Source organism: Strix aluco, chromosome 22 (genome assembly GCF_031877795.1).
Source record: "Strix aluco isolate bStrAlu1 chromosome 22, bStrAlu1.hap1, whole genome shotgun sequence".
NCBI lineage: Eukaryota > Metazoa > Chordata > Aves > Strigiformes > Strigidae > Strix > Strix aluco.
The window spans coordinates 3,568,471-3,579,212 of NC_133952.1; the positions used below are offsets into that span (position 1 = coordinate 3,568,471).

Here is a 10,742-nt window from a genome sequence, read left to right on the forward strand (position 1 = left end):
CCAACTAAGGGTATGTGCAGGCAGTGTTTTGTTATGCTACCACGTCTGTTCATGTTTCCTGCAAATTAGTAGTGTTTTGAAACTAAAGAAGATGAAACAATATTTTCACGGGACTTCCTGTCCTTAATTTTTTTGGTTTTCTTTCCCAAGGAAAGGGAAATCAAGCAATTGTGTGATTACACACCTGTTTTTCCACATAACTTTTCAATTTATTGCCTAGTTTCAGCCCAACCTAGCAGAGGTGTTCAGTTCTTAAAAGCATCAGGAAAAGAGACTCATAATTTATGGTGCTTGTGGGTGTACCTTTGTTAGATTTTTTTCTTTTCTTCTAATATTGTTGAAATTTTTTTTTTGCAGTATATGCAGCTGTTTTCTTCATTTACATGTGGCCAGTGTAGGCTGCATAAAGGAAAATTGGGATAGAACAGGGACCATGGGACCACACAAAGCTTGTTCAGGTGACCAGCTTTACCATGGATATACAAGGACATCCAAGCTATACGACCTGGATGATTAACCTGCAAGTAACTGAGAACTTCTGTTTGAAATTAAATGCTTGGCTGTTTTGGTTTGTAGCAATGCTTCCTTTTCAGTGCTACATATAAGTAGAGTGGAGAAAAAATTCTTAAGGTGTTCAAAATCCAAATGAGGTATTTTGAAATCATCAAAATGAATAGATTTGATTCAGCCTGGAGGTTTTTGGGTTGTTCTTCTTGGAGGGTAGAAGTCAGCAATGAGTATTTGGGGAAACAATTTTTGGTTTGTGAAAACTTCTAGGATTAACATTTCTTCTTGATTTGGGCAGGGAAGAAAAACTGTAGAAAAGAGACTGTTCACCATCAAGAATCGCATTGTGCCTGCCATTTCAAAGGAAGGCAATGGCTTTCCAAACCAACAGTTATCTGAATGCTGCTTTCTGTGCATAGTTTAGGTTGAGGTAAACGGGGTTTATTTTGTAGCATTTACACAGCATTTTACAATGTTTCTGATAAGAATCAGGCAATAAATATAGTAAGAAAACTGAGAAAGATTTCTCCTTGAGGCATATGTACAGCTGAGGTCAGAATAACAAGATCTTCCATTGATTGCAGTGGCCCATTCAGAACAGCAGCCAGTGGAGAACAGCTTGTGTGCAGACCCTTGTTCACCTCTCGGTCTGAAAGAATATTGGTTTCCAATTTCCAGTCTATTCTTACTCATTCTTCAGCTTCTTCACTTTCTGTTGGGATTGTATTCAACGTACCTTCTTGTCACTGTATGCTAATGTCCTACCGATACCGCCGAGATTTCTTAGGGATGATTGGTGGTGGCTGAAGAGTCGGAGGATCAAGGATTTTCTCTGGCTGGAACATATTTTCAGCATGTGAATATCCTAACTCTGCCAAGAATTTCCACACTAGATAAACATAGCCATGCTCACTGTAGAATAGCCATATTGATTAATAAATACACAGAGCCCAACATCTCTTCTGCATTTAAAACATCCACTGCTGGTTCACCTTTCTCTCCTCTGAGCCCAGATAGCGTTATCCACTGTGTAGGGTGTGCTGTATGTGCTGGCCAACAAAAAACAATTGACTCTGGAAACTAGAACCTAGATAAGGTTCTATTTTGAAGGACCTACTTAAAACTAACTCCTGTTACATGGGTATAACTTCCTGGGAAGCAGCTCATAAGCTGGTAGTGCTATCATGAGTGTTTTAGGAGGTATTGTGACATAGTGTGTCTGTCTATCGTCAGGAAATAGAGTTCAGTGGCTTGCCTCCTCCCCTCGGTAGTTCTGCTTATTTCAGTATGTAATTTCCACTGAAATCAGTGCAAGTTGGGTGTTTAGGTATCAGGCTTTCACTGCTAGAGTAGGTAGCTGTTTTGCCTAAAAGGACCTAAATTCAACCCCTGCTGAGAGTGTTTTCTCTTTTTAAATACCCACTGATATTTTACTGGCCAAATGGATGAATCTTATCAGGAGAAAGGCTTGAAGAAGGTTTGAGGACTCCCTACTCAGGTGAAAAGGAGAAGAAAAGCTGGGAGCATGATACATTTTAGATGGATCTATGGCTGGGAAAATCCCAGGCTTGAAAAGAGATATTGCTGCAGTAATGTTCTCTGAAAAATACCTTCTGTAGGTAGAAGAGGCATTTTTCATAATCCTCTGCTGTGGAACAGGTGATAAGGATTGGTTCTGTCAGGCTTCCTGCAACACATTAGCAGGGAACAGTTTGGGGATGGAAAAGTGTGCAAAGTTTGCCATGACACAGTTTATTCGCCTATGGCAAGGAAAGTCACAGGGACTGGCCCTCGTGGGAAGATGACTTCACCAGGTAACCCATCCTCGAGGCGAGCCCGAGGGCTGGTGTTGCTCAGTTTCTCATTAGACTCACAGAATGGTTGAGGCTGGAAGGTCCAGCCCTCCAGAGCTGGTTGCCCAAGGCCATGTCCAGATGGCTTTTGATATCCCCAAGGCTGGAGACTCCCCAGCCTCTTTGAGCAACCTGTCCCTGTGCTCAGCCACCCTCCCAGAAAAAAACTGGATCCCTATGTTCAGACAGAACCTCCTGTGTTTCAGAGCTCTCATCTTTCTTTTTCAATCACATACCTGTAATTTCAAACTGTAACCTCCCCAGCATAGCAGATTTCTCCTTTGCCTGGATTCCAGTTAGGGGGAGTTTTCCCTTCAAAGCAGAAAAGAAAAAAGATGCTTTTCCTGCGGCTCCTCACTTTTCTCCGTGCTATTCAGACATTTTCATCACCCAATGCTGCTCACTAGCTCCAGCTCCTTTTAGTTCTTCAGTTATTTGACCGTTTATTTCCCATATTTCCTCTGTTACCTTGTATGTGATTGCAGTTCCGTCCTTATCCACAGAGAGGAAAAGCAGATCTTCTGGAAACAGGATCAGCAGTCTTTCCTCAGAGTCCTGTGGAAAAGAGGCATCTTAGAGACAGCAAAAACATTCAATAACTTCCACTTGGTGGATCTGTCTCAGTCAAAGGCAGAAAATGAAGTTTAATGACTATGACAATACACCAAAACTCAGAACTGGCTGCTGTGCCCCGTTGCTGCTGTGCCAGCCATGGATACTATTCTTTGTATTTCTTATTCAGGTTGGTTATTCATTGTTTAGAAAGCTGATAGGATATCACAAAGCAGTGAGGGTTTTTTTAGAATGTCAGGCACACATCTGCAAGGAAATGTTTAGAAAACCTTGATCTTGCTGTGTGATTAGAAAGGGGTGGGCTATCCCTCCTGGCTGTACTCCCTTGGAAGTTGAGGGCAGCTGTGTTTGGACACATTGTCAGAAGCAGCTTTCAGAAATACAACTGCATTTCCTTTTGTCTCTTTAATACCGTGGGACTTTGACATCATTAGCCTTTTTTTTTTTTTTTTTTTTTTCTCTTTAAGCATCAGTTCTATGTGAACCTAAACTTTCACTGGTTCCAGTCTTCTTAAAGCCCCCCACATGTCAGAGTGGTACACAGTGTATATTACCCCCATGCAGCCACTAGCCACTTGCACCATGGTCAAATACTGTATCCTTCCCAGATGCTGAATAGGTTTTCCTTCCCACTTCAGGATGGCGTTACACATCAGATGTCTCGTCAGCTCCCTCTTCTTCCACTGTTCATCACACGGCACCTTTTTTTTTTTTTTTTTTGAAACAGAGCAAAATCAGAAAAAAGTACAGGTATGATGTTTTTTAGGGTTATAGGGTGGTAAAAGATATTTAGGATATATGCTTGGAAATTGGGAAACCCTTTATGAAGTTCATAGTTTGCTGTAGGTTTGCTACCTACTGGAACAAAATCATGTGTACTGTGGTTTCACAAGCAGCAGCCAAGACAACCAAACAGCTTTAGCTATTTGAAGGGAAAAGTCTCATTTCCCTTTTCCCCCTCAGAAGAGGTGGTTTGAGACGCTGGTTTGGTTTGAATTCGAATTTCATCTTAGTTCAAAGCACTTTGGGCTTGGCAAAAAGCAAAATATCGCCCCTTTAATGGAGGATATTTTCCTTTTCCTTCAAAGTAGTGCTGTCCAGCTAACAGGGGAGTGGGGTTTGGTGTGGGCTCACAGTGTGCATGGCTACGCTGAGTCGTGGATGGGTTTCTGCAATCTATATTGAATCCTTAGAGCAGGGCCACCTGGGCTGACTACTGTAAAATTAGCTTGTGTCCAATAGCTACCAACAATTCCATGAACTGTAGGGAACAGCAGAAATCCACAGCTCTTAAGGGTGGGTGGTCTGGGTTGCCCTTTCTTCCCCCAAATTGAAGACAAGCATGCTGTTAGACACAACTGAGCTACGGTGTTGCCCGAGGGTCTGTGTCATGCTAGACATCAAGGACAGCAGAGTGGATGTTTAAAAAGGGGGAAACCTTAGCAGAAGTGTTAGTAAATAACACTAGGGAGGGGGAAAAAACAAGCTGGCTTTCCAGTTGACTCTTACCCTTCAGGAACCTGAGTGTAGCACGGTGTGGGCAGCGCTTTGGGAGGACTCCTGGCGTTGCTGTATGTGGATTCCCCAGGGCAGAGCTGGGGGGGGGGGGATGTTTTCAGTGGCAGTGTAATCCTGCCATCTTGTGACCCTTGGGGATGCTGCAGTGTGTCGCTTGTGCGACAGTCAGCATGTATCGAAGAGCAAGTCTTTATTTTGAAGAAGTTTTGGGGTTTTTTTGTTGTTTTTTGTTTTTTTTTTTTTTTTTCCTAGCAGTGTAGTAGTTACGTCCCAGGAACAAAACCGATCAATAATTTTTCTAAAATCTCTCATGAGCGTAGAGTAGCAGTTGCAAATTTGTGTGTAGCAAGTTTTGCTTGCCATAGCCTAGAACAGCTTCCCCAAGTAACACTCTTCCTTTCCAGCCTGCATGCTAAAAAATCCCTGAAAAACCCTGTCCACTTTCAAAGCTGCCACTGTTCCCTCTTTTCTTCCCATTCTCTTTACAGCTCTTCTGCACTGACTTACCAAAAAAGAGATATTATTGTTGGGACTGACTGGGCAGTGAGCATTTGCCATCTTGATTTGGTGCTGGAGGTGTTGAACCCACATGTCGAAGTCAGCTGAATTCTGGCAGTGGATGAGCCTGGATTCTATCATGGACCCTGTGCAAAGAAACAGAGAGCCCCTGGGTCTGAGGAAGGACGGCTGGGATCTGCCTCTGAGCCTAGAGGGTGAGTTCTGTGTGCTGCTCCTCCACTCCGTCGTTCATTAGCTCTATGGCCACATTGCACTTGTGCTTTGATATCTCATGATGAAACAAGCTCGTGTCTGTCTTGTATTGTTCTTGATGGCAGATACTGGGTTGGCACTTGGACAATTAGGGAGCTTCCTTGTTCTACATGCAGACGCCAGCATTTGCCTCCTGTTTAGTTTAAGTAGAAAATTAGAGTAAAGGGGAAACTATCGTTATATTGCCTTGCACATGAGGAATTCTAGTTAACCCTAAGGCATTCTAGGTTTAAGACTGTGCAGCAGTTGTGTCCACCTGTAAAAACTAAGATTCTGAATTCCTTCTATCTAGTGATGTCTCATCCCTCTACACAATTACAGCATATGCTGCATGTGAGAGTCCAGTCCAGAAAGGCACGGCATGTTCTCCAGCATGGCTGAATGTTGGAGAGGAGGCATGTCCCTTCTTCAGTACTCCTCCCCGTGGCTGCATTACCCTCTCATCTTATGGCCATGCAGGCCAGTCCTTGAAGGCTAGAGCATGGGTATCACTCCTTTGTGACTATCACAGGCCCCTCAGGAACTGCGGAACAGGCTTACCCGAAATTTCAAATGTGTGGCCGATTGCACTCCCAATCTCTCTCAGACGCATCCCAGCAAGAGGAAGGAGACCCTGGTATGGCAGGGAATTGTGTTAGAAAGTGGTTGGCAACAACAACTTCTCTGTCCCACTGCAGTCCCTCTGATGTACAATGGAATGCTTTTTGCAAGCCAGGCTAAAGAATTTTCCATCCTTTGAACCTTTGACTTTAAGGACGTCTGTGTGGGATGGCATTCAGCTCATTGTCTGAAGACATAGGAAATCAGGGGCTTATTCCTGTTTCCCTATCTGTAAAATTACTGTCCTCCTTCATAAAGTGCTCTGAGGTATAGGGGTGAGCTCCACCAATAGACCAAGGCTGGTGTTGAAAAGTACTTTGTATGAACTAGATGGAATTTCATCTGCCTTGCAGCCTCCCCCTCCTTAATTCCCGCCCCATGCCCCAAACCACTACACTGACATTCAGGACAGAGAAACCCTAGTTTGCATTTTGGATCCTGTATTTCATAAACTGATGATGTTTCTTCTGTGTCTTCTTCCACCACCATTCTTAACTCTTGCAGGGACTTAGATTTTTATCAACTCCAACGTTACACAGATCAATGACCTTCTTCCTGTAGTTACGACATTTCCTACTTCGACTCCTTTTTTTTCCTCACATTTAGGATCCACATACACCAAAGATGCATCAGGAGACACTGCTGTGCTGAAGGCAGCTCCTCTGAGTATGTCTCTCCTTGGTACACCATGTCTGCCCCCGATACACCTTTCTAACTCGCTCTCCTGTAATCTCCTGTTCTTACGACCTTCTTCCGATACCTCCTGGCTGATGGCTTGTTCACTTAGCTCACTCGCACAGAGTTGCAGTCCCTCTCCCTGGGTAAATAAGTGATAAGAGGCCAGCTAATGTTATCGATCCTAGAAGTAGGCATATAAATAGAAACTGGCACTTACTCTTCAATCCCTGGAGCAGACTCGCTTCCCTGTTCAAGTAAGCTGAAAAATGGAGCTACTATGCTAGAAAATGTGCCAAAGCTCCACTGAACCCTGTCAGGTGTCTCTGCCTTGGCTGATGGGACCTGCACGTTTGCTCCAGCCTGAGCCTTCCCCTTGGCAGGGCACCGAGGGTGGGTACTCTTATTGCTGTGTACATGCTAGAGCTATGAGCAAAGAGGTATTTAGGAAATCTTGAATATGAGCATGGATACAACAGACACAGAAAGATTCTTGTGCTTTACCTCATAAACAAATGCCTTCTTTGTACGATCCACTGAAAGAATCAGCAAGTGAAAGGAGGACAGCACAATGTAGCATTCACACATCTCCTGTGGAAATAAGATCAATTATATCTTTCCTCCAAAATGTTTCCACTTTTTTTTTTTTTTTTAAGAAAAGGAAATATTTCTTTGAAGCTCTTCACCTTTCCTTCCTCTCTGCTGATGCAGTACTCTGTGCATCTTTATGTGCAGACAGTGCTGATCATGCTTAGTGACAGTGTGTCAGCGTCTGACTGCTGGACTGTCCTGCACTGGGTCACAGTCGGACTGCAGCTTTATGTCAGTACTTCATAATTTTATATCATCTTTCTTTAAACAGTGTCTATGTGCTCTCTGAGCACTGGTAAGCCAGACCACGGCATTCCTGTGAGACGGGGAGGTTTTGCTCATGTGTATACAGCCAGATAAACAGTGATGTGCAGGCAAAGAGATGTGAATCCACGACAAAGTTAGAATAGCTCTCAGTTCCCTCTTCTGACTTCATCAAAACCAGGGTAACAGCAATCACACTGCATTAGTTTTATCAGTCACCTCCAGTACCTGTGGACTTTTACACATACAAATTTGCAACCATAATAACCAGTCCTTATCTCTTAGGGGAAAAGAATACAAGAGACTTCTGACAAAAAGGACATTTCGTTTCTCCAGGGAGTGAATGCAAAGATTTGTGCTGCTCAAAGAAGTGGCTGTGAAATACATTCAGCTTTTACTGCACTGGTGAAAAGTTGAACATATTAGCATTAACTCTTGAAAACAAAGGTCAGGACAAATTGTAGCTTTAGTCAAGCACTGAGATTTGACAGTAATTCAGACAGGATGCATGAAATCCAAATTTACCCCCACCTTATCCCTTGCATATTACTCAGTGGTTGTAGTAAAAGGGTGATTACCTCTGCGCAATAACTTCTCAGAAAAACCAGGGAGGACCAAATAATTTCCCCAAGAGAGTGGATGTTCATCCCTTCCCAGCCACTGACAGGCTGTGTGATCAACAAGTTTGCTAGTTCCTCCCGTGTTCTTCCCCACAGTACTTGTGTCTGAAACAAATAAACATTAGGATGCATTTCTTCTTGTAATCTTAGCAGGAATATCTTGTAAAGTAAGACAATTAGAGGTGGAAAAATGGAAATGAGAGCCAAGCAATAGTGATTTATAACACTAGATAAAAAGAGAGAAAAGAGGGTGGTTTTGCAGCCCTGACAGTGGGAGGTTTGGATGTTGACCATATATGTGAATTTGCATAAATCACTTCCCCTCTCTCTGAGCATCTTCTCTCAACAATGCTGATAAAACATGGTCCCAGGAAAAAATCCAAAACTGACTTGTGATGACAAACTTTCTTGCATGTGAATTTGTAGAACAAAAGCTGAAATCCTATACCTAGGCCTCAAAACAGCTTACTTGCTTTCAAAACAAAGGGTATGTCATAGCCTCTGGCACTTTACTGTAATGGGATACTGCATCAGGATAATGCTGTGGTGGGTGAGATAAATAGGCCTGTGATTTCTTCCTTGATTCTGCATACAAATCTTTGCTTGCATGACCCTGCTCATACTCACATCTTCTGTTTCTGCTAGTATTGCAGGGTCCTCAGCATGGAGGGATACCTCACTCTGGCCTTCTGGGTTGGACCATGTTCTGAAATGGAAGAGAATATGGAAAGGCATAGAAAAGCACTTACATGTGTTGCATTCTAAAAAAAAAAAACCAGAGAGAGAGGTTAATGCTCAGCGAGCAGACAAATTTATGAATTTCTGGCATAAATTTGATGTATTTTAGAATATACTATTTTCGACAGGAATATTGAGTGGTAACAGCTCCGTGAAGTCTAGGAAAAAAAATGCAGCAGATGCAGAATCAGAAAGCAGGCTTGTCAAGGAATAGCACACCTGAACTTTTGGGGAACATGCCACTAAGTGTGCCCTCGCATTAAGCAGAGACTAGATTGTAAATTCAACAAAGCACTTAGACTCCTAATTTTCCACTGCCATTACACAGAAAAGAGTGTAGGGATGATGAAAGCACTCTCAGTATGCCTGCTGTGACGGACAAGGAAGGGATAACACTGTTACTTGGAGTATGACGAAATTATGGAAGGAAAGGTGTAATGTAGCTCAACACTGGGCCTAAAGTAAATAATACTGAGGTGGTATGGTAACAGTTCACGTATGTGAACTAGAAGGAGGAGGGGAACAATTTTTCCTTTTTGTCTGTGGTGCATAAGATAAGAGACAACAACCTTACCTGCACCAAAGGTCAGCTACTGGGAAAAAACAACAGCTTGCTTGCAACACTGCAGAACCTTCATCACTGGAGGTTTTCAAGGACAGGTTAGACAAGCGTCTGTCAAGCAAGATTTAGGAAGAGCTGAGGCTGCTCCAGAGGTGGAAGCAGCACTAAAGGCCTCCTGAGCTTCTTTTCAGGCCTCTGATCTGCCTCTGACCTGTGACAGTCTGATTGAAAACATCCATTTCTGACAAAACATGAGCAGTGCTTGCCAGAGCCCCAGGAGTTGTGATTGCCCGTCCAAAACAGAGTTACATCCATGGCAGGAAGGAATGCTTCCACCTTCAGACTGGGGGAGCATATTGAGGAGAAGTAAGCAGGCTCTAGTTAGAAGATTAGATGATTCTGACACAGCATTACTCTAAATTCTGGCTAGAAAAGGGGAGGAAGAGAAAGCTTTTCCTTTAAGAGAGTGATATTTGGAAAGCAAATACAGCCATTGGGTTTCAGTCTCGAGCACCCAATGTCTGTTTGAGTGGAGCTGATAGGCTTTTTTCACATGCCCCAAAATGGTTACCTACCCCATCCTGCCTGTCTTCAGCAGCTCCACCTCATCCTGGCCGGCTCCTGCAGACCCAGCCTGCCTGGCACTCAGGCTGCAGCATCCCATGCTTGGCTGGCGGCTCCTCTCTCCACAGATTCTTGCTTCAAACTGATGCTGCAGCCACAGGATCACATGAACGTGCCTCAACTACAGTCCATCAGCGTAAGCACAGGAGGGGAAGGAAACACGCACGTACCCTTAAACTTTCTACTCATTTAAATTCCTCTTGGGTTAGAAGCAGCAGCGTCTGAGATGTAAAAGCATTTCCTGTTGGTTTTAAACCTCTCTCCCTTCCTCCCCATCTCCATCGTCCCCCAAGCGTCATTGTTTCCTGCGAAGATGGTGGCCTGATGCGATAAGTGTGTGCTGCTGCTGGGCCGTCACCTCAGCCAAATCAAAAATGAAAGTCTTAATATAATGAGTGTGCAAGGCACAGAGGATCTAATGAGTGAGGGAGCTGGATATACAAATCTCCTACAAATGATGGGACAAACTGGGGGATTTCCATTGTTAAGCCTTAGGTTTAGTCTTTGCAGCTTCTTTCCCTGCCTTTTTGTACGAGGGCTTTGTATGTACGAAGCTGGGCCTGTTTCTGGATTGCACTGGTCAGATCAGCATTGTTTTAAAAGGGATGAGTTTTAATGTGGTAACAGTTGTCTCGTTTTCTGTATCTTTCCCATAATTTCTGGCTGGCTGGTTGAAGTATTACTTTCTGCAGAAGAACTCAGTACTTATAGTTACTTGTTTTCCAGCTGAGGTTGATAGTTGTTTGTTTATATAAGGTGAAAATGAGCCGAACAAGCACAACACATACAAGTTTAGTTTTATTTTGTTTTACATCTTCTGAGCTTGTGGAAACCCTCTTGCTCTAT

At 43.4% G+C, this 10,742-nt stretch overlaps 1 protein-coding gene across 2 annotated transcripts; it reads right to left on the bottom strand.

Moving 5' to 3' along the window:
* Positions 1-932: 932 nt before the first annotated feature.
* Positions 933-9,998, bottom strand: LOC141933386 (putative pleckstrin homology domain-containing family N member 1). 2 transcript variants are annotated; one of them, XM_074848005.1, is made up of 12 exons: positions 9,848-9,998; positions 8,600-8,678; positions 7,931-8,077; positions 7,002-7,088; positions 5,763-5,835; positions 4,959-5,095; positions 3,488-3,634; positions 2,829-2,915; positions 2,597-2,672; positions 2,118-2,194; positions 1,244-1,343; positions 933-1,156 (listed from the first exon to the last, which is right to left on the bottom strand). In XM_074848005.1, exons 1-11 carry the CDS (start codon positions 9,934-9,936, stop codon positions 1,269-1,271), a joined length of 1,074 nt encoding a protein of 357 aa, XP_074704106.1. In that variant the 5' UTR covers positions 9,937-9,998; the 3' UTR covers positions 933-1,156; positions 1,244-1,268. The 2 variants fall into 2 exon arrangements, with proteins under 2 accessions (XP_074704106.1, XP_074704105.1); XM_074848004.1 differs by having other exon boundaries at positions 933-1,343.
* Positions 9,999-10,742: the final 744 nt, after the last annotated feature.

What these genes read in the sequence shown, in the direction of transcription:
- LOC141933386 (XM_074848005.1), bottom strand. Translation starts at nt 9,936, where the DNA reads ATGGGATGCTGCAGCCTGAGTGCCAGGCAGGCTGGGTCTGCAGGAGCC. An exon ending in TGAGAAGTTATTGCGCAGAG is followed by an intron (nt 7,089 to 7,930) that starts GTAATCACCCTT and finishes TTATTTCCACAG; the next exon opens with GAGATGTGTGAATGCTACAT. An exon ending in GCCTCTTCTACCTACAGAAG is followed by an intron (nt 1,344 to 2,117) that starts GTATTTTTCAGA and finishes AATATGTTCCAG; the next exon opens with CCAGAGAAAATCCTTGATCC.